This window comes from Phaethon aethereus, assembly GCF_964289735.1.
Source record: "Phaethon aethereus genome assembly, chromosome: 10".
Taxonomy (NCBI): domain Eukaryota; kingdom Metazoa; phylum Chordata; class Aves; order Phaethontiformes; family Phaethontidae; genus Phaethon; species Phaethon aethereus.
Genome location: NC_138586.1, coordinates 17,567,366 through 17,589,436, shown reverse-complemented (window position 1 = coordinate 17,589,436; position 22,071 = coordinate 17,567,366). Strand labels below are relative to the sequence as shown.

General features: G+C 63.7%; 3 protein-coding genes across 3 annotated transcripts; 1 reads left to right on the top strand and 2 right to left on the bottom strand.

The window, feature by feature from the left end:
• Positions 1–50: 50 nt before the first annotated feature.
• CSTF2 (cleavage stimulation factor subunit 2) lies at positions 51–7,215 on the top strand (the record flags this gene model as incomplete). Its single annotated transcript, XM_082003961.1, has 15 exons — positions 51–108; positions 265–343; positions 1,111–1,280; positions 1,580–1,716; positions 1,841–1,960; positions 2,063–2,218; positions 2,351–2,474; positions 2,788–2,850; positions 4,155–4,214; positions 4,848–4,989; positions 5,355–5,506; positions 5,807–6,084; positions 6,525–6,650; positions 6,805–6,930; positions 7,056–7,215. The coding sequence occupies 14 exons, from the start codon at positions 51–53 to the stop codon at positions 6,925–6,927; spliced, it is 1,788 nt and encodes a 595-aa protein (XP_081860087.1). The 3' UTR covers positions 6,928–6,930; positions 7,056–7,215.
• A 993-nt stretch (positions 7,216–8,208) lies between these two features.
• Positions 8,209–12,951, bottom strand: NOX1 (NADPH oxidase 1; the record flags this gene model as incomplete). The annotated part of the gene is made up of 13 exons (XM_082004356.1): positions 12,601–12,951; positions 11,488–11,583; positions 10,989–11,099; positions 10,819–10,903; positions 10,596–10,741; positions 10,337–10,518; positions 9,992–10,130; positions 9,794–9,886; positions 9,389–9,624; positions 9,146–9,308; positions 8,872–9,018; positions 8,534–8,658; positions 8,209–8,335 (listed from the first exon to the last, which is right to left on the bottom strand). Exons 1-13 carry the CDS (start codon positions 12,850–12,852, stop codon positions 8,209–8,211), a joined length of 1,902 nt encoding a protein of 633 aa, XP_081860482.1. The 5' UTR covers positions 12,853–12,951.
• Positions 12,952–14,149: 1,198 nt separating this feature from the next.
• Positions 14,150–19,198, bottom strand: XKRX (XK related X-linked; the record flags this gene model as incomplete). Its single annotated transcript, XM_082004140.1, has 3 exons — positions 18,891–19,198; positions 16,414–16,673; positions 14,150–14,895 (listed from the first exon to the last, which is right to left on the bottom strand). The coding sequence occupies exons 1-3, from the start codon at positions 19,181–19,183 to the stop codon at positions 14,150–14,152; spliced, it is 1,299 nt and encodes a 432-aa protein (XP_081860266.1). The 5' UTR covers positions 19,184–19,198.
• Positions 19,199–22,071: the final 2,873 nt, after the last annotated feature.

Genomic DNA, 22,071 nt, shown 5'->3' with positions numbered 1-22,071 from the left:
GACGGAGTGGGGCGACGGACAGGAAGTGGCGGCGAGACTCGGGCGGCGGGATGGCGGGGCTGTCGGTGCGGGACCCCGCCGTGGACCGCTCCTTGCGCTCCGTGTTCGGTGAGCCGGGCCGAGAGTGGGAGTGGGAGTGGGAGTGGGAGTGGGAGTGGGAGTGGGCGGGCCCGGGCGGGCTGAGCCCTGCCCACCGTTCGGGGCCGGTGTCTGCGCAGCCCTCGGCCTCCGCGCTGACCGGCGGCCACCCTCTGTCTTCCACAGTGGGAAATATCCCGTACGAAGCCACAGAGGAGCAGCTGAAGGACATTTTCTCAGAGGTTGGGCCCGTGGTCAGCTTTAGGTGAGAATGGCTGCGGCCTTCCCCTCCTCGGTTCCCAGGGGCAGCGCGGGCAAATTCCGTCCCCCGAGTCCCACGGGTGGCGTGGGGGCTGTGCAGGGCCGTGCTCCGCAGAGCCAGCCTCCCAACGGGAGGGGCGAAGCCGCGCAGAGCAGAGCCCCTTCTAGAGGGGTGTGCGCAGGGCGCAGGCACTGAGGCCCTGGGCCGAGGAGATGCAGAGCGTAATGGCCCGGGCGCAACAGCGTGAGTGTGGACACGCTGCTGCAGGCTGGAGGCAACCGCCCTGCTGTGGTGTGGAGCTGGCACAGATAAGTCCGCAGGTCCTGATCAGGCTCCGTGGAGAGAGCCGGGAGTGCAGCGCACTCCCATGTCAGTGGCTGCGTAGGGATGTTTTCCCAGCTCAGTACCAGGCTTTGAAGAGCTTTCAGTAAAGGGCTTGGGAGCACCTGGGAGCCCTCCAGGAACAGCTGGTCCAGCCCTGTGCCTCCAGGAGCTGCCTTCATGAATGAGATGTGGGACTTGGGGTGACAGGAAGCACAGAGTAGCTCTGGGAACGCCCATCGGCCTGGATTCAGGAGGCCTTTTGGCTCTGGCTTAGGACTGACTGTTACACACCTTGACCTGGCCCTGGTGCCTTCACTCTGCTCCCCAGTGCTCTTGTGTGTTGTACCCCAACAGCCCCCTCCTGACTGATGGGGAGCTGTGGGCACTGCGCGCTGCTTGACGCCTGCGCTGCCCTCAGCAGTGGTGGTTCTCTCCTCGCTGTGCAGGCTGGTGTATGACAGGGAGACGGGAAAGCCAAAGGGCTATGGCTTCTGTGAGTACCAAGACCAGGAGACGGCCCTCAGTGCCATGCGAAACCTGAATGGGCGGGAGTTCAGTGGGAGAGCCCTGCGTGTCGACAATGCAGCCAGCGAGAAGAACAAGGAGGAGCTGAAGAGTGAGTCTGAATTTTGTGCTGGAGAGCACACTTGATGTTGTGCTGCGCCTGGGCTTTTCAGTGTTACAAAGAGTGCCTCTTCTGTGAGGCTGGCAAGGTGGAGACCTCGCGGAGCTGACCTGCTTCAAGCAACGTAGCAAGTAGTTTTGCTGAGGGATGCGTGGGCTCAGCTCTGTGGTTTTTCTCGCAGATGATCCCCCTGTATTCACTGCCACCTTTTCCCTGTAATGGCGTGGTGCTTCCGATGAGCCCGTTAAAAGTGGCCACATTGCCATACAAGGTCACAAACTCTGTTGCAGGCTTGGGCACAGGCGCACCCATCATAGAGTCGCCCTATGGGGACCCTGTCAATCCTGAAGATGCCCCTGAGTCCATCAGCCGGGCTGTAGCCAGCCTGCCACCCGAGCAGATGTTTGAGCTGATGAAGCAGATGAAGGTGAGTGAAGCAGGGTGAGTGAGGGCTGCACTCTCTGCATGAGCACAGCTTCTACCACTGCTGCCTGTGCCCTTTCAGCCCCATCGTGCCTTGCCAGAGCTCTGATCTGCGTGTGTCTTCTCAGTTGTGTGTCCAGAACAGCCCCCAGGAAGCCAGGAACATGCTGCTCCAGAACCCCCAGCTGGCTTATGCCCTGCTGCAGGCCCAGGTGGTCATGAGGATCGTCGACCCGGAGATCGCGCTGGTTTGTCCCTTGCTGCCTCATCCATGGTCGGTAGGATATCAGTGGCAGCCTGTTGCGGAGGGATGGTGGAAGACAACTCTTTTCTTCTTCTTCTGCCCCTAGAAAATCCTGCATCGCCAGACCAGTGTTCCTCCCCTGATCCCAGGCAACCAGCAGCCAGTGCCAGGGCCAGGGCCAGGACCGGGACCAGGGCCTGGGCCAGGGCCAAATGCCCAGCTGAACCCACAGAACACTCCTTCGTCCCAGCCACAGCCCATAGTAAGAGCCTACACGACACATCTGCTGGGGGTGGGGGGGGAGGATGGGCATTGCCGGCTCCAGCTCTCCCAGCTGGGGTGCCCGTGCGCGGGTGATGGGGCTTCCCTGAAGTCCGTTTTCTCTCCTGGGTAGGGTGGGATGCATGTAAACGGCGCGCCTCCTCTGATGCAGCCGCCCATGCAGGGGGGAGTACCGGCCCCAGGACAGATGGCAGCTGCTGTGCAGGGCCCGGGCCCTGGCCCCATGGCTCCAGGAGGTGAGTGTGTCAGTTTTGGCTGAAGAGTGCCCTGGGCACATGAGTCCTGCAGACAGCCCCCCTCTACCTTCCCCCTAACCGGAGGGCTTGGCCCTGTGAGAGAACAGGTGGTCCCATACCGTGTGTCTTGGTTGTGGCCACTGCCAGCAGCGGTCCAGAAGGTTGTCTTATCTCGAGGGGGACCAACAACAAGAAAATAAACCCGGATACTCTTCCAGGAGCTGGGAGGGAGGAGGTATTTGGGGCCAAAGAAATGAGTTTGTGGTGCAAGGGTGACCGAGGAAGGATCTGATCTCTGCCTGTTCCCTCTCAGGTGGGATGCAGCCGCAGGTTGGGATGCCGGGCGGAGGGCCTGTCCCCTTGGAGCGCGGACAAGGTAAAAAACATGTGAGTTAGGGCTATGTTACGTGTGAGCCTCGTGCTGGCGGGGGCCCAGGCCACAGGTGCTGAACAGTGCTGCACTAAGAGCCCCTGCCAGCTACCTGTAGCCTTGCCATCCCTGGATCTGGGGCAGCTCCCGCAGCGCTGGTCTGTGCCCAAGTTTGTTTGCTTAGGTGCAAGGCTGTGGTAGCAGCTCTCCTGCTTCCAGGGCCCCAGCCCACGCACTGGTTTGCCCCCAACTTGTTCTGCACCATGTTGTGCAAACCCGCCCTGGAAGCCAGGAGACCTGGCTCTGCCCCGCAGAGCCCCGCTGAGCGGGACGTGCCTGTGTTTTTCATCTCTGTGAGCCCGTGACTGTTCCTGTGCTTGTGCGGGCAGGCAGAGCTTGCTCTTCTCTGGTCCCTGTCCTGCACCTTTGCTGCCTCGGTGCTGGGAAGCAGCTTGTGCTGCCACCGCATCTGCCCGCGTCTCCCAGTGCTCCCTGCGCCGCGCCCGGCAGAGGGAGCTGGGCCTTCGCTTTTGCTTGTGACAGTGAGTGCGAGGCTTGGCAGGGAATTTCCCGGTGAGTGATGGCTTGGCTTTCCCTCCGCAGGCACGGTCTGTACGGCCCAGCCCCGGAGCCGGATTCCTTACGGTTCACACATTACGTGGTTGCCCCATCAAGCCATGCGCCGGGTTTAGCACAATCGAGGCGTTCCAGTTCTCCCAGTAATAAGGCGCGCAGGCAGTTGACACCCCTGTTGCCTTGATTTGTATCATAGGCCTTGTTTCAGGAATGCAGCAAACCTGTTCTGAGATTCTCTGGTTGCAGGTACTCAGGGACAGCTGACTCTCATTTTCTTTAGGGTGGGCACCATCTTCCTGAGAGCGACCCCGTAGTTCTTTGCACCCGGAAGGTTTTGGAGAGCAGACAGAAAGCTGGCACTGGGGAGTGCCATGGGAAGCTGCGGGCAGGGGCGGAAGCAGAAGCTGGCTGGCTGTGCGCTGTGGGGTGCAGCATGGCCCCACAGGATGCCGATTTTCTCGGCAGGACGTCCTCCTGCCCTGCACGTTCACGCGGTGAGCGAGGAAAGGGCCGTGCCAAGATGGCTGTCACACCTGTGGTGGCAGAGGTGGCGTTAATGGAAGAGGTTGATAAAGCCAGACCTGCATCATGCAGCATCTTCTCCGTAGGCTTTCTGGGGGACTTCAGGGAGGAGAGGTGATCCTACAGGCAGCATTGTCCCCAATGCTGAGTGCATGTGTGCATACACTATTTACGTGTCTGCTCTTCTCCCTCTTTTCCTGCTGCTTGCCCAGGGAACCTGCAGCTCTCGCCCGTGGGACCTGCCAGGCCTGCGTCTATCGAACGCATTCAAGGTATCCCGGCACCCGCCAGCTCCCTCCTCCTGTGGAGCTCGTTGTGGAGTGTACAGAGAGCAGCTTTCACCCCACTGTGCTCAGGGTCAGGGACTGGCGTATCAGTCCATGCAGCCTGGCAGGGTTAAGAGGAGGAGGAGGAGGCAGGATTTCCTCCAGGGCCAGAGGAGAGAACAGACTAGCGCTGTGCACAGCGAGCCACGAGTGGAGATGGATAGCCTGCTTGGAGAGGGCCTTTGCCTGGGATCCAGCCCCCTTTGACACCTTGCTACCAGGAGCCTTCCAGGTCTTGCTTTGCTCCTGGCCCCAGGTCAGCAGGGTGTTGATGCCCACGCTCGTAGGGATTTCCATGGGGGCACCCACACTTCGTTTGGCCACCTGGTGCCATAAGGAGCCTGAGGTAGAGCCAGAGAGGAAGAGAGAGGGATAAAAGCAGCAGCCAGGGAAGGGGCTAGGGTGCGCTCCGGCCTTCTGCGAGGGGCTGCCCCCCGGCAGTCAGCACGGCTCACCCGCCTGCGCGCCGGCAGAGCAGCAAGGCTGCCCCGCACCCCAGCCCCAAGAGTGCTGGGGGACAGTCTCAGCCCGGCAGTGGTCATGCAGATCCTCACGAGCTCTTGTGTGTCTCCCTGGCAGTGCCCATGCCAGACCCGAGGGCCCCTATGCAGCGTGGACCTCTACCTGCTAGTGGCCCGCCGCCCCGAGGCCTTTTGGGAGATGCCCCGAATGACCCTCGCGGAGGGACCCTGCTCTCAGTCACTGGAGAAGTGGAGCCCAGGTGAGGGGAGAGGGAAGGAGAGGAGCCCTTGGCACTGTCCCCTGCCCAAGAGTGGCCTCTCACTGAGGACAGGGGTGGCACCAGCCTTCCGGGAGTCACCGCTGCCTGGTCGGAGGCCTGTGTGCTGCCGACCGTGGGGGCCGGCCCATTTCCCCGGGGACGAGGCATCCCCGGGGTGATGGCAGCAGCCCTGTGGCATGGGGCCGACAGCACCCATCCCTGTGCCAGCCTCGCCCTCCTCCCCTGTGGCCGGCTTCGGGGGCAATCCCAGCGCTCTGCCCAGACCGTGCCAAGCCAGCGTCTGATTCACACTCTCTCGCTTTTTCTCCTCCTCCTGCTTTGCTCTCCTCGTCTCTCTGCGTCAGAGGTTACCTTGGGCCGCCCCACCAGGGAGCCCCTATGCACCATATGCCTGGTCATGACAGCCGTGGCCCCCCCCATGAGATGAGGGGGGGACCCATGGGAGAACCCCGACCACTGATGGGAGAGCCGCGGGGGCCGTTGATGGATGCTCGAGGTGAGAGAGGGGGCATGAAATAATGGGCGGCTTAAAGCGTACGGACAAGAAGTCAGAGTGGTGCCCGCTGCTCCGACGTGAGATGTAGGAAGGGGGTTTGGGCAGTGGAACAACTGACTCCAGGGCAAGAAGGGACAAGTCCCACGGGGCAAGGGACCTCCTGCAGGCATGTCCCCTCTGCTCCCAGCCCTGTACCTTCTGGGCGTTTGCCAGCCCCCAGACAAAGGAGGCAGCGGGCTCACTCCCACGCTTCTTGCAGTGCTGCTCCCTTCAACAGCTTGATTTGTCTTTCCTCTGCAGTCGGAAGAGATCCCCGAGGGCTGGAGCCACGAGGATTGGAGCCGCGAGGGCTGGAGCCCCGGGTGATGGAGGCACGAGCCCTGGAGGCGCGAGGCCTGGAGCCACGGGTCCTGGAGCCGCGAGTGCTGGAAGCCCGGGCCATGGAGGCCAGGGTCATGGAGCCCAGGGGCCTGGAGCCTCGAGGGCCTGGTCCCAACCCACGTGGCCCCATGCCTGGTGGGATGCAGGGTCCTGGGCCACTTAACATGGGAACCAGTGGCCCGCAGGGGCCCCGCCAGGTACACGCAATGCCTCTGCTCAGCGGCTGGGGCTCCGAAGGTGTCTTGTAGGTTGGAGCTGGGTGCAGGGTGTGATCACGTCCTGCAGCAGCTAGCGAGGGGAGGGTGTCCCGCAGAGCAGCACCTCTGGGAAGCACAGGGCCTGGGTCAGTGGCTCTGTGAGGGGGTCAGGGTATCCGTCCCATCTCCCCAGGCACTGCACATCTGCTGGGGACAGGACGAGGCTCAGGCCTCTCTCTACCTCTTCCTGACGCATGGGAAGGAGTGCAGGAGTTGGAGGGAGAGGAGAGCATGTAAAACGCACGGTAGCCTGTCTCCATGCTAAGGCATTTTCAGGCTGTCTGTCAGGGCATCCATCTGATCACCTGCTTGACATTCCTGTATTTTTATGGCTGAGTCCAGAGACCCCTTGGTCCTTACCCCCTCTCTTGTGCCCGCAGGTTCCTAACATGGCAGGGGCAGGCATGCAGGGAGGAGGCATTCCTGGGGCAGGGGTCCAAGGAGCTGGTCAGCCCGGAGGCTTTAGCCCTGGGCAGAGCCAGGTCACCCCCCAAGATCATGAGAAGGTGAGAGGACAAAAGGGAAAGGGTGAGACAGCGGGAGCAGCACTTATGTGCTTTTCCTATGTCCCTTACTGTGGTGGGCATAGCCCCCTCCTGGCTCCGGTAACCCGTGGCTGCTCTGGCAGGGCACATCTCTGATTCCCCCCTCTGCCCACAGGCAGCCCTGATCATGCAGGTTCTGCAGCTGACGGCGGACCAGATCGCCATGCTGCCCCCGGAGCAGCGGCAGAGCATCCTTATTCTAAAGGAGCAAATCCAGAAGTCCACGGGGGCACCCTGACAGGTGAGGTCCTTAACGCGGCCTGTGCCTGCTCCCCTTCAGTAAATTGGAGAGCTGCTCAGGATGGGGCTCTACCCTGCTCTTCCTCTCCGTGTCGGGGCTCACTCTCCTCCCCTTCCTTCTCGCAGGCCTGGCAGGTGTGCGGTGGAGATGCTGTCTGCCTGGACAGAGGCTCCATGGCAGCTGTGTCCTGTTGCTGTCTGAGCTGATGCTGCGTTTTGGGAGAAGTTTCTCCTCCCCCCTAACGTTTTTCCTTCCCATTCGTCCTTTTTTTTGTGTGTATATTTTATGATGTTTGAAATAAAGTGCAAGGATGGTTTGAGTAAAGCCATATCTCTGGCTGCCTTGTTTGGTCTCTTGTGGAGGCCGGGGTGGGATCGTTGGGTTCTGGGGGCTGTCTGGCCTGGCTGCAGGCTAGTCCAAACTGCTCCCCTTCCTCCCATCTCCCCAGCACTGGGGCAAGAATGACTTGTGAGGTTTCTTATGTGCCGTGCTGTTCACCACTGTTCACGGAGGTGTAAGGGAAGGGCAGAATGGGGAGCTCGGTTTTCTGTCCCTGCCACCTGGGCAGGAAGGGCTCCGTATCCGATTGCTGTATCGCTTACCATGCCGACCTCCTCCGGGAGGGTGTTTTTTTCCCCTCTTCTCTGCATATGCTTGAGCAGAACATTTTCGCTTTGCATGAGCTGCATTGGAAGTCGGCCTGGGCACTGGCGGTGCAGCCTGGCTCCAGGTGGTGGCCACGAGCCCTGGTGGGGGCTATGCCTTTCCCTGCACCCCAGGGGTTTGCTATGAGCCAGCTTTTATATTGCAGCCCTACACGGGAGCAAAGGGTGCGCTCCCTTTGCACCTGCACGGACTGAGTCACCACGGAGGCTTTTATTGCAAAGGAAAGCACGTTTAATTTACCCTTTTATGCGAAGGACTGTTTAAACCCAGAGGGGCACGTTTGGCCCCCAGTGCCCGCTCTGCCTGCCTCTCTCGCGTCCCCATCCCGTGGTTCGGCCCAGCCCGCTGGGCGCTCCCTCTGCTTCCCGCTGCTCCAGCAGCATCATCGCAGCACGTGCCCCTGGTTTCTCGACAGATCCATGAGGACCCCCTGTAGACAGCAGTCTTTGAACCTGGAGTTTCTCACGGAGAAGGAGTACCATGCCATGTCTCGCCTGGCTTCAGTGCATGTGCTGTTCAGCAGACGTTTATCCCTGGCCACGCTCTTGGCACAGGGGATGAGGCGAGACTGGCAGGGTCCCCTGGCCACTGGCATCCCAGCCTGGCTGCCACTTAGAAGTTCTCCTTGTTAAAGTAGAATTTGACCTTCCTGGGGTCCAGACTGGAGTGTTGGTGGCAAGACTTCTGCAGCGTCTTTGCCAAGGCCCCCGGCCCGCAGAGGAACACGCCAACTACCGACCTGCACACAGCACAGGGACATCAGCACCGGGCGGATGGCTCCGGGAAAAGTGATTTAAGAGCTTTTTGGGGTTTCTGCAACCCGTGGGGGATGAGCATGCCCCTCACAAAGCCTGCACTGCCCAGCCCCGTGCTGGGTGCCAGGGAGGAGGGGGTGCCTCCTGGCTCTGGCACCCCGAACCCCCTGCCCAGCTCTCACCTGGGGTGGGCTGCAGCCACTGCTGCAAACTCGCTGTTCCACATGGGCCGCCCAAAGATGGTTTTGTGCCTGAGACCCGTCACCGTGTCCGTAGCGGTGTCGAAGTGGAGTGCCACGTTGTTGGCCTGGGCAGAGCAGGGACGGTGAGGACCCCCGCCACCATCCGTGCGCCTACCTCCAGTCCCTCACTACGGAGGAGTATCTGTTGCTGATGCCCACCAAACACCCCTCCCAGACTTTCTGCCTGCAAGCCGTTGACATGCTTGCCCTGCCTCTCCTGCCTGACTTGGCCACCCCGTGTGCCCCCTTGCAGTCATGCCTGCCCATGGTCGACTCACAATGCTGCTGTCCCAGCCAGTGAGGAAGAGACGGTAGGTGAGAAAGTCCGCTTTGCCTGACTCTGCCATCTTCTGTTCCAGCGAGGCAAGCAGGTCGTTGAACCAGGCGAAAGCTCCCGTGTCCCGGCAGAGCCAGTAGAAGTAGATCTGGGATGCAGGGCGAGAGGGGTTGCTCAAGGTGGAGCAGAGCAGGAGGGGTGGAAGGTTGCAGTGCCAAGGACTGGGAAGCCCAGCATGGAGAAACCCATGGCTGATCCCATGGGACACCCCGTACCTTCTTGGTCTTGAGGGTCTGGTCAGCCTGCTGGAACTTGTACCAGATGGACTTCAGGATGGAGGCGAAGGGGGTGATGCCGATGCCTGCTCCCACCAGCATGGCCACCTCATACTGGAACACATCTTCGCTGGCCGTGCCAAAGGGACCGTCCACCTGGATCCTGGCCGAGGGAGGGCCTGGGTAAGAGGTACGGCCTCCCCACATCCCCAGGATGGTCCATTTGGGCACTCCCCAGCCCACCTGGGCATCTCCAGCTTCTGCTGCTGGAAGGTGTCGATGAGCCGCTCCGTCCAGTCGCCGGCTGCCCGGATGTGGATGGAGAAGAAGTCCTCCTCAGGCGCCGAGGTGAGGGTGAAGGGGTGCCACTCCAACAGGGAGATGGCAGGGCAGTTGACGAAGATGTACTGCCCCACCTCCATGCGGAAGCCCTTCTTCTGCATCTGCAGCTCCAGCACGCGGGCAGGGTGCATGACCACCTGCACACCAGGGACGGGGCTCAGCATCCAGCCTGGCTCCTGTCCCTGGGCAAGGGGCTTTGGCAGTGGCCCCTGCCCACCTCCCCACAGCCACCCTGGTGAGGAGCTGAAGCACTGGTAGTGGCGAGGGAAGGAGCCGGCAGTAGGCACAGGCTCCCGCACCACCCACCTTGGTGACAACCACCTTCTGCCGCGCACGCCAGACCCGGAGGATCCGCTCAAAGATGTAGAGGAGGAGAGGGGCCAGAACCCACTTCCAGGACTGTGGGGACAGAGGAGAGCAACGGGTTGGGGAGGGCCAGGGCTGGAGCATCCCAAGGGCCAGGGGAGGGCTTCTCCGTCCGCAGCCATCCCCCAGCTGCCCTACCTCGGCAGGGATGCTCCCAAACTCCGGGTCTTTGCAGCAGTCGTGTCTGCAGTCCTCGTCCTTGTGCGTGAGATAGTGGGCGCAGCGATGGGGGTGCACCTCCTCCATGCTCTCCTCCGTCTGCCCGCGCACCAGCCCGCTGCGGGGAGGAGAGGGGTGAGCCCAGGGGCCGGCACCCGGACCCCGGCCGGGGCTGAGCTGCGCTGCGTGAGGCCAGCTGGGCTAGCCAGCCCTGGGAATGGGGAGCCCGCCGCCCCACTGGACCCTCTTCAGGGCTGCCCCACCAGGGGTCCGTGGCCGCCGCCCCTCACTGTCCTGCCCTCCGGGAGCGGCGAGGAGCCTTACGCGATGCCATGGATGACAAGGCCGGCGAAGTAGATGAGGAAGAGGTGGTGCGTGTACCAGAAGACCTCGAAGTAGTTCCTGCGGATGAACTCGGTGGAGGATGTGACCATGAGGATGAGCACCAGTGTGATGATGACCCCAGTCAGCCCCGGGATGGTGGTGAAGGCCACATACTCGACCGTCTGCAGGGGCGGCAGGACGGGTTAGGGAGGCAGGGGCAGGCGGTGGCGGGGGGCTGGATGCCGGGGCCAGCGCTCACCGTCTGGTTGGAGTGGATGGGGTTCAGCCACTTGTCGCTGCCCTGCAGGTGCATCTTGGAGAGGACAGCGGGGAGGCTGCGGTCGGTGGCCTGCTGGCCATGGTTGTAGCGCTCCAGGTTGAAGAGGTGGGCGATGGTGTGCACGGCTGGGTGGGGGACAGGCAGTCACCCACCTGGCCACCTCCTCGTCCCCACCGTGCCCCAGCCCGGCGCGGGGTGGTACCTGTGAGCAGGGCCAGCGCGTAGGCCACCAGCTTGTGGAAGGTGAGGTTGTGGTCCAGCTGCTTCCGCAGCGTCCGCCGGCAGCACTGCGGGGAGAGGCGGCGGTGTCGGGACGGGGATGGGGTGGGAATGGGGACGGCCACTCTGGCCGTGCCGCCACGGGGCACTCACCGAGCAGGTCCCGCGGAGGAAGGAGAGGAGGTTGCGGCAGACGGGCAGCAGGATCAGCATGCTGTTGAAGTTGAGGCACTTGGCTGATGCTCGTGCCCACGCCAAGGCGGACTGGGGAGAGGAAGGGGGTGAGCGCCGCTGTCCCATGCCGCAGATGGGGTATGTCTGCCTGCAGCCGCGCTGCCCCCCACGGCTCTGCCCAGCACGGTGCCGTGCCGGTTCTGGGACAGGATGGGGCCAAGGGAGCTGCGCTGGGACTGAGCGACGCTGGGCTGGGCTGGGGTGACGGTGGGCTGGGACAAGACAGGGACCAAGACAGGGACCAGCGTGGAGCAATGCCGGGTTGGGCGCTGGGGCAGCGCGATGGCGAGCGGGAAGAGGACAGGACGAGGAAGGGGCACGGGTGCTGCAGCCCCCTCCCCACTGCGGGAGGGCTCCACGGGGTGTGTGCCCCCCACGTGTGCCCAGGCAGGCAGGGTGCTGCGGGGGAGCACCTTACCCCGAGGATGGCCCTGGTGTAGAAATACCGCTCGTCCCGGTCAAAGAACAGAAAGTAGTACGTGAAGAGGAAGACGTTGATGCCCAGCCAGGCTGCCTGCGGGGGAAAGCCGCAGCCTCGTGAGGGACCCCGGCCCGGGAGCCCTCTCACCCCGCGGCACTCGGGTGCGGGCGCAGACGGAGGGTGTCAGGACAGCACGTCCCCTCCCGCTTCCTTATGAGCTGCGGCAGCACGCACGGGGTGGGACACGGGGCCAAAGGTGGGGAGAGGTGTGGGAAGTAAAATAACTATCCTGTCAGCCACGGCCCTGCGCATCACCCACGCACGAGGAAGGAGGAAAGGCAGGTGTAGGCAACGGCCGCACGGCGGGAGGGCAGAGCCGGAGGGTGGTCGGGGCCACGCGGGCAAGACTCAGAGGAGGAAATTTCGCAGGGAGCTGGCTCGCCCAGCCCCACCGCGCTGCCGTGCCCTGCCTAACCCCGCTGCACCCCGCACTGGCCCCTCTCACAACCATGGATTTTTTTTGCAGAGCTCCCAAAACCACTCTGCCTTGCATTTAGGGTTTTTTTAAGTGACTTAAAAATGACAATAACCCAACTTTCTGCACACCTCGTTTTCCCGTGTGTTTGCAGCTCCTCACGCAGCCCGAGCAGCCCGCGCGGCGCTGGCCGGGTAAGCGCCGTTACACCAGCGATGCCGCAGCACGGCAGCTGCAGATCATCCGCTACGGCGCAGCTCCTCGCCCTGGCGCGGGCTCTCACGGGAGCCTCTTGCTCCCACGTGGGGAGAAGAGGCACGTGGGAGGCCTCCGGCCAAAGCGGCCGGGTGAAGCAGCGGCACCTTTAAGTTTTGCAGCGGGACTCCCCGCTTTTTTTGAGCCGTATTTTTGCTTACGACTGAAGTTTTCTGAACCCACCCTGCCCGCCGGGGCTTGGCAGGTTGGCTGAGCAGAGGGGATGCTCGTCTCGCCCTGCAGCCCGGCCCCGGGACGGCCCGTCAGCCCCCGTTTTCCCCGCGAGCCCCCCGGGGCCATGCCCAGAGCGTGCCCCCCATAGCCCCCCGCATCGCCCTAGCCCCTCCCAGCAGATCGGCTCCCCAGCCCCACACACTCACCACGACAGCAGCCGAGAACCAGTGGTTGACCAGCCAGTTGCCCATGGCGTAACGTCCCTGTGCCTGCCTGCCCGCGCCTGCCGCTGCCTGCCGCTGCCTGCCGCTGCCTGCCCGGCGTTTTATGGAGGCGGCAGGCGGTGCGGCAGCCCCGGCTGCAGGAACGGCACCGCGGGGACTTTCCCCTGAGAAGCCTTTGAGGAAATGCCGGGTGGTTTCAAAGGCCATCTTCCAGGAAGGCAGGGCTGACCCCATCGGCCAGCCCCGAAACCCAGCCTGCTGCACTGGCCGGGCGCGGCCCTCCGCTGGGGGGTCCCCCGCAGCCCCACGGCTGGGCGCTGCAGGGCATTGGGCTGCTCCTCTTGGGGTTTTTTTGCAATATTTGGGGACAAAAATGGGCTGCTTTTTAGGTAGGAATTCCCTGGTGGGAGGAAGCTGAGGAGGGTCCATCCTGTGCCCGGCTCAGCAGACGTGCCGTTCCCTGGCGTTCTGCGCCAGCCTTCATTGCCCATTTTACAAGAAAACCACCAAAGGAGGAGAAGCATCCCGGGGGCACAGCCCTGTGCCAGTGCCAGGATCCAGCCCAGGCATCCATGCCAGGACGGGTGAGTTAAGACTGAGCGCCAGCAATGCTGCTCCTCCGTGGGCACCGCAGGGGTGCTGAGCACCCTCAGCCTGGCACCCAGCACCCCACAAATGGAGCTGACCCCACAAAAGAGGGGAGTGTGTGTCATACTCCTGGTCTGGGGCCCAGGATGCCCGGGTCCCATCAGCATCCCCGCCGCTGTGCCAGCCGCCCTTCCTCTCCTGCCTGCCCTCCGCCGCAGGGTCCCCAGCTCTGCAGTGCCTGGCGCTCCTGCTGGGAACAGCAGCCAGTGCCAGGGCCTCCAGCCTGGAGGAACAGGTTGGGCAGGATCGCTCCCTGCTGGCATGCCGGGTTGCTCCTGGCCCACAGCCATGGCCACGCTGATGGAGGGGCGGGACGAGGCTCCCCCATCCCGCCATGCCCCCGCACCTCATCGGCTCCATGGCAGGGCCCCCCCCCAACCCCACTTCCCGCCGGCGCAGCCCTGGCTCGGTGCCCGGGCGTGCGAGGGCTACGTGGGCAGCCGCGTGCGCACCCATGCCAGCCTGGTGGGAGGGTCCCCACCCCCTGCGTGAGTCAGCTGGATGCGCAGCCACAGCAAAGTTTCTTTACTGCTTAAAACAGTCCCGCCGGCACCCGTGGCCCCGAGGTCACCGTAGGTACCGTAGCGGGCAGGCGAGGGTGTCGGGGCGCGCCAGGGGCTGCGCACCGCGCGGCTGCCGGCTTGCAGCCGGTCTGGGCACCCCGTAAGTCCTTCGTGTCCATGTGCGCGGTCCCGGGCAGGCGGGCACGCTCCTGTCCCCTGCCACTGCGGGGACACTCCGGGACCCGCTGCCACTGCAGGGCCAGGCAGCGCCTGCCTCTGGCACGGCTTGTGCCGCGAGCCCCCTCCGGCTGCCGGCACAGCCCAGCGCTGTCCGTCCCCATGTCCGTAGCCAGCTTGAGGAGCTGGGTGCTGGCCGTGCCTCAGACGATGCTGTGCCTCACGCCGGGCTCGTGGGGTGCCTGGAGGTGCAGAGGGGTCCCCGGCGGGTGCCGGCGGCAGCAGACGCAGTGCAGGAAGTCGGCGACGTTGTGCCGGAAGAGCTGGCGGCAGGGGTGCAGGTACTGGAAGAAGAGGAGCATGAAGTAGATGCCCAGGCAGTAGCCGAGGAGCAGCTGTACCACCAGCAGCGGGGTGCAGATGTTCTCGTAAACATCTGTTTTAAAGAAGTACCAGAGGATGACGAGGGCCGTGTTCTCCGCCAGCCGGGCCACATAGTACACGGCCAAGCGGCCCCAGTTCTGCGACTTGTCGATGAGGTCCCGGTCGGCCAGCTTGAGCTGCACGGCCGACCAGCAGAACATGTTGATGCCGGCGTAGAGGAGGGTGAAGGCGCAGAGCACCACCACCGTGCCCACCCGGCTGAAGTTCTTCTCGATGTTGTCGGGCAGGCGGGTGCCGCTCCGCCAGAACTGCACCCAGGGCAAGAAGAAGACCACCAGCAGGTTGGCCAGGGCGATGGGGATGATCCAGTGCTTGAAGACGGTGCTGAAGAGCACAAGGACGGCCACGCGGGTGGAGATCTCCAGGCTGCGCCACAGGACAATACAGAGGAAGGCCAGCGGCCGCAGCTGGACCTTGTAGTCATCATACTTGACCTGGATGGCCAGGATATTGCAGACAAGCGCCCCGTAGGTGACGGACACCAGGCAGATGCCCATGAGGACGGCTGCAGAGGGAGCGGGCAGGGGAGTCAGGCCGTGCCGCGGAGGGGCTATGTGCCCGGCCTCTCTGCTGCCCCGGCTGCAAAGCACGGGGTGCCAAGCCCGGGTGCGAAGCGCAGGGTGCCAAGCACCGGGGCTTGCAGCAGGAGGCTCGGTGTGAGCGCTGCTGGGACAGCTCGTGGCTGGTGGTGACCGACCCTGTGATGGGGTGGCCGTGGGGGGAGCTGCAGGCAATGGGAGGCTCTGCTCCCAGATTTTCTCCCTACACCAATAAACCAGAAGCCTTTGCCAAATTGGAGCTGTTCCTGCGCTTGAAGCAGGCCCCCCCCCCCCGCTTTTGTGCACGAAATGCTGCTCAAGGGGGAGTGGGGCACGCTCTGGGCTGCGAGCATCCCTCTGCCCTCACCTGGACCTGCACTGCCGTAGCCCACCATTCGCCCTGGGAGCATCTCAAGGGCCGCCCTCATCTGGGGGCTGCAAAGCCAAGGTCATTCATAGGGAATGCCGGCAGCTGCTCACATTCAGCGCAGCCAGGAAAACCGCAGCAGAGAAAACGAAGGGAAGCGTGCGGCTGGTCCCAGTCGCGCTGCGGCAGCGGCCGTGAGCTGTGGGGCTAAGCCGAGACACCCGAGCTGCGAGGGAATCACCCGAAACATGTCAACCGGGATTCTCTTCCCGCATCTGCTGCTGGCAGAGTGCCGGGGCTCATCCTCCTGCCTCCACCGCTCCTACTCCCCACAACACCCTTGCAGGGGGCTGTGGCCAAGGAGGGTGTTTCTATGGGGCATCCCCTTTCTGTGCGCCGGCTGTGAGTACAGAGGGCAAGGTCTGGGCTGCCAGCATGGCCAGGAGAGCGGGTTGGCGAGGGCAGCTCCTTCACTGGGTGCTACAGTCGGAAACGTACAAGAGCACTCCTGCACACCCAGCTCACCAGCACGCCGAAGCGGGATTTAAAAGCACATCCAGCCCCCGAGCACGTAAACACCCCGGGAGCAGGTGAGGGAACCTGGGACCGCTGGGCTGGGAGCTCTGGACATTGGGAAAGGCTCAGAAATAGATCCAATGGAGGGACTGTGTGGAACCCAGGGCCTGTAGCTAGCCAGAAAAACCCAGTAACTAATGCAGACTGGAGCAGCCTGGGGCAGGGGCACGGCATCTCTACGGGACAGGGCACCAGGTGCGTGGCATGGCTCCATGGGGCAGATGTCTGCAAACACTGGGGCTGGGAGCAGAGCCTGGCGCCTCAGCCACAGCCAGCTCTTCCCACCCTCCCCAGCCTCACTCCAAGCTGGAAAGCAGAGCGCTGGGCGTGGGAAAAGCAAACCAGAAGATAGACGAGTGCCCAACCTCTGCGGGCTGTGCTCCATGTTTAGGGGAGTCCAGTGGCAACCGTGCCCCCAGCAGCCCCCCAGAGCTTTGTTTGGGTGCCACACTGGCACATGCGGCTAAGGAGCTGCCACCATGCCCTGGTGGGGTCCCGCCTGCCCGGCCCCGGGGGGAGCCCACCAGCCAGACACCCTTACCTCGGGCGGCAGGGACGTACTTCTCCAGGACGCTGATGTAGAGCTGGAGGGTGAGCTGCGGGGTGGAGCCCAGGAAGGCCTGGATGACCGCCATGCGCTTGAAAGCGTTGCGGTGCGTGGCCAGCCGGCGCACTGAGTGGCCCACCTCCTGCTCCATCTCCACCTCGTAGCCTTTCCGCAGCCGCCGCTTGCGGGTGATGGTGACGTAGGGCTCCTCCTCCTTCCCCGACCAGCAGTACACCACCAGAGCCTCCACGCACCTGCGGGGACATGGCAGCCGTCACCCCACCAGCCTCCCCACTGCCCCCCGGCCCCGCTCCCAGCACCTCCAGCCCCGCCTCGCCCAGTGCCGGCCGGACCCTGCTCCTGCTGGGTGCAGCCCAACTGATTTGGGCAACTGTTCAGCAGGGCTGCGGGCAGTCCCTGGCCCTGGGATGTCAGGACGAGGGCAGGGTCACACCAGGACCGTGGGGATGCCCGGTGGCCACTCCTCTGTCCCAGCACTCAGGGTGAAGCGTGTGGGGCAGGGGGACAACAACTGCCCCAGCGAGGGGTGCAACAACTGCTGCGAGAGGTGCAGCATCCAGGGTACGGAAACCATAGCTCTGCTGGGAGCTAGAGCTGCAGGCAGGGGTTAATCGCTCTTGGGCTGTTTTCCCCACTGGCACAAAACACACGTCTTCCTCTAAGCAGAGGCAAGAGAAACTTTCTGATATTGTCTTTGATCTCTCCTCCTGAGCAGAAGGCTTCTACGCTTCCTTCTTGGTGGGGACGGCAGGAAGGGGAGCGCAGGGTGAAGCTGGGTGTGACGTGGGCAGATAAGACAGCGCTTCCGCAGCCCCTTCCCCCCGGGGCACCCTCACATGCAGGCAGGGGAGGCGGGTTTCTCCCACGGTGCTCCCCGCTGCAAGGCCGGCGGGACCCCCAGCCCCTCCGCATGCAGCCATGAGGTGGGTGCGCGTGAGCCAGAGGCAATCAGCAGAGGAGGACCCATCCGACAGGCTTGGCTCCCGCCTGGGGACGAGCTGGCTCTGGGACCAGCAGGATGTAATTATTTACGGGCATTCATTAGGAGAGCAGAAGTTGCTCTGTTTCAGACCCAAATGGAATGAGGTTTTTGGATAAATTCTCGCCAGATCAGGTCAGCGCTCATGGCTCATTGCAAAGTCTAACGGGAAAGTGGCTTCATCCAAAAGGCCCGGCTCCCAGGGCAGTCCCAGCTGGCTCCCGGTGCCCTGCCAGACCTTCTCGGCAGGCTGGGCTCCATCTCCAGCCCCAGGAGCCGACAGAAGCAGCCGCACCGGAGCAGCTCTGGCTGGCACTTGCATGTGGCCAAGCACCATTTTAACCACCTCAGACAGCCGTGGCCGGTGCAGTGGGAGCTGTGACACCACCATGGGCCAGCGCCGGCTGAGGTGGACCGGCAGCCCTCCCCACAGCTGGCAGCGCCGAGCTGAGGCTCCCCGGCTGCCTCTGAAAATGAACCGCGGTGACGAGGATGCCCCTGGCACCCTGCTTGTTTCCGATGATGGAGGAAGCGTGGTGCAGGTCATGGTGCTTTTGCAGCTCTGTGGGTACGACACGCCCCGAAGCGTGGCTGCCGGCGTGCCCTCGGGGAAGGAGCCCAGCGGAGACGCGGCTCTGCCGTGCCACCTGCTGCACCCCTGTGCATTCTCATGGAGCAGGATGGCCGGGGTGACGGCAGCCCAGGGAGGCACCACAGCATTCCCAAGGAGTGAGAGATCAGCACCTCTCCAGCTTGTGAAACATCCACCCCCTCCTCCTCCTCTCCCCAGCATGGTCCAGTGGGCCCGCAGCTCCCATGCAGCCCCTCTCCTGCACCCAGCTCCTCTCCTCCATGTCCCATAACACCCATCTGCCCCAGGCCTGGGGAGCTTTTCTGGGGTGCAGGACACCCTCAAGCACCCCAGCCGGGATTTGCATCTGTGCCTCCAGCCTGAGCCAGACGATGGCAAAACCCAAAGGCAAAGGGAGACACTGGCTGCAGAAAGCGATCACGCCAAGAACCTCTTTAGCAACTGAGATGCAACAGGTTGGGAGAGCCACGTCCTGCCTGGTGCGGGGGTCCGGCAGGCAGGAGAGCAGGCAGCACCCCCCTGGCAGGACCGCAGCAAAGCTTGGGAGGGGTGGCCGAGCAGAAGACCTCCGCGGGCCGGGGGCCAGAAGCAGCAGTGTCCCTGGCGAGGAGGGGGACGGGGAGCCGGCAGGAGCAGCTCCGAGTGGGCCGGGGTTTGCTGCACGGACAGATTTCTGCTGACAGCCAGCGCCCGGCCCGGCCCGGTCCCCAGTCCCTGCTCTCACCCGGTGCCCGCGTCCCCTGCCCGGCGTCCCCGCGTCCCAGCCGGGGTCCCCGCGTCCCCTTCCCGGGGTTCCCGCGTCCCAGCCGGGGTCCCCGCATCCCCTGCCCGGCGTCCCCGCGTCCCAGCCGGGGTCCCCGCGTCCCGTGCCGCGCTCACCTGACGAGGGGCCCGAGCTGGAGCAGGTGCATGAGCAGGACGAGGGGGCGGTCGCGGCTGAGGTCGCGGTGCACGAAGATGAGGGTGAGCTGCACCAGGACGGAGGGGCAGAGCACGAAGAAGACGGTGAGCGCCAGCCAGAAGCGGTCGTCGGAGTGGCCGTAGGAGAGGCAGAGGACGGCGGCCGCCGCCCCCTCCCCGCAGAAAAGCGCCGTCGAGAAGACGATGCCGAGCGGCAGCTTCGCCCGCGACGGGGCGGCGGCGGGCGGGCAGCCCCCGCTCGGGCCGTCCATCCCGGCCCCGGCCCGGCCCGGCCCGGCCGCTCAGCCCCGCCGCGGCGCCATCCCGGGCTGCAGCGGAGAGAGGAGCCGCGCTGCGGGGCGGGGCGGGGCGGGACCGGGCGCCCCGCCGCTCGGCGCCCGACGGGCAGCCCCGACCCGGCCCCGCCGAGCCCAGCCGTACCCAGCCGAGCCGACCCGTGCCCAGCCGTGCCCGGCCGTGCCGTGCCGTGCCCCGGTGGGGCGGGCCGCACCGGCCGCGCTCCGGTCCCGCCCCGACGTGCACAGGGGGCGGGACACTCCGCCGGGCTCCAACCCTCCATCCCGGGGTCCCCTGGCCAGGCACCCCCGCCGTGCCCAGCCCACCCCCCGCCCCGGGACCCCGCCGCTGCTGTGCCCGGGTCCGCACCAGGCATGGAGCCCCCTGCCCCAGGACACCCCGACCTGTGCCCCTGCCCCAACAGCCCCATCTTTGCCCAGCATCCTCCACACCAGGATTGCCTGTCTCTGCCAGGAACCCATGCCTCGGGACACCCCCAACATGGCCAGGACCCACACTCCAGGACCCCCCTGGGACTCTGCTCTCCCCCAGCCGTAGCCCTGCCAGCCACCATGCTACACCCTGTGTGCCCCCGAACCTCTCGGGTCCTCCCTAGGACCCCTCCACCACGTCCTGGCCCAATTGGGCCCTGGCAGCTACATTTACCCCAAGGTACAGCAACATGGGGGGTGCCCCCAGGGGACAGGCGTCAAGCAGTCCCAGGGACAGTGGGGTCTCGCCATGGGGCAGGAGGGGATGTCAGTGTGGGTGCCAGCCCTGCCCACAGCCAGGCCTGTGGCTTTTACCAGACATGTGCCAGAGTGCTGCCTGTACCCACTACCACTTCAGACCCAGGGAAGGATGCATGGGGCTGGGCCAGGGCATCCAGCAGCCTGTGGCCCTGTACTTTATGGGGCAGCATGTGGGAGGAAGGGTGTTGCCAAGGCAGGGAGCATTTTGGTATCTTGCAAGCCCAGCTGGGGCATCCCCTTTGGGTCTGGTGGGTGGCTGGCATGTGTGTGCTGGGCTGGCCTCAAGATTTGGGTAGAATGTTGTGGGGCAGATGTGGCTCCTGCATCCTGGATGCTCCTAAACCTGGGTAGGAGCTAGTGAAGACCACCTTGGCCTACAGGTGAGCAACAGGGTGCTTTTTCCATCACCTTCAAAGACCCACCTTCAAGGTGATGTGATATATGGACTCGCTGATTGAGCCAGATCTCACATCGCCGAGCCTGCTGCTCAGTGCTACGCCCCTTCCCGTCCGTCCCACCTGTGGTCCAGGCTCGGGGAGGCCAGCTCAGCTCCACACCTCAGTTACCAGCACAGCAGTGGGAACACAAGGCTGGCTGGGCTGCTCCCCACGTCGATAGCCATGGGGCTCCCTGCTCTGCCCGGCATGCGCAGTGGACCCCAGCACCAGCCCTGCTTGCCTTTCCCCCACGAGTGACGGTGTGAGTGCAGGCAGCTGCCGGCACGGCGATGCACGCAAGCCGTCTCGCCTGAGCGCACACTGCCTGCCAGATTACTCAGTCCAGCCTGGGCACACGCCGGCTGGCTGGGAGAGATGGGACAAGGCAAGGAATGTTTGAGGTCAGCCAATTTTCCCTGGTTTAGACAGACTGGGAAGTCTTAGGTAACTTTTAAAAGGCACTCGGTGTTCGTCCCTAGGCAGCCAGGCCAGCTCACAAGGAGGTGCCCACACTAACAGTGGGGACGCTTTGCCCATCGCTCGCCCAGCCCCGTGTAAGCCAAAAAGCATGAAACCTCCCAAACCCTACGCACGAGAGTTTCCCCCATTTTACCAGGCTGGAAGTGTTACCAGGGCTATCGGGCTTATCTGCAGCAGAGCTGGGAATAAAACCGCCTTGAGACCTTGGAGGCTGCGTCTCCCCGATGGCAGCTCCTGCACAGAAGCAATCCCAGTCCCTGCAGCTGCTCAGCGCTTTTCCTTCCAGCGCTGAACAGCTGCTTCGGGAAACCACAAACACCATGAGCTCATAGGGACTGGCCTGACCGGCAGGGACGGGAGATCTGCGTGTGACTGCTCAGCTCTGGTATGATAGTTACATATTTCCAAGTTGTTTTTGGAAAACAGCCTCTCCAAAAAAAAACCCCAGCAGGGCAGAGGGCAAAGGGAACCGCGTCCAAGCGAAGGAACCTGCCCGACAGCTGGGTGGCTCCTGCGGACACCCCGGGTGGAAGCTGTGCGCAGGCAGCGGCTGCGCCGGCCCCGGCACGCAGCCTGGCTGGGCGCTCAGCCGGCGACGGTGCATCGTGCAGCGCTGCCAACTGCGCCCACACCTTTGTATTAGCAGCAAGAGCAATGTGCAATTTATACCATTTATGCAACTTCCATTTATCCAAATTAAAAGCATCCCCCAGGAGTCTGGCAGGTCACCAAGCCCTCGGCTGAGCAATGCCTGGCCTCCGACTCATCATATTTTTAATTTCATCTTCCCCTGTTTCATGATGAAATATTTAAGAGTGATTATTTAAGCAGTCAAGAATCCCAGTCCTGCACCCGGGAGCCCCGGCAGCTGTCAGAGGACTGGAGGGACAAAGCCTCACAGCGTTTCCCACACCAGTTATTATCCCATTCGCTGACCCAGGCACGGAGAGGCAGCGGGCTGTTTTCTAGTGCACTCTGTGAGTCACCCCTCAAGCCTAACCCTACCTGGCCGCTCAGCACTGTAAACAGCAGACCATAAAAGCGATCTGTGTCACAGATAGCATCAGCACGATCCTGCCTCCGCCACTCCCTGTGCTCAACGCCTGCGCCTCTGCCCGCGAGCCCAGCGCGGCTTGGGCTGCACAGACACATGGCAACACTGCTGTCTCGGAGCCGCCGGCTGGCCCAGAGCTG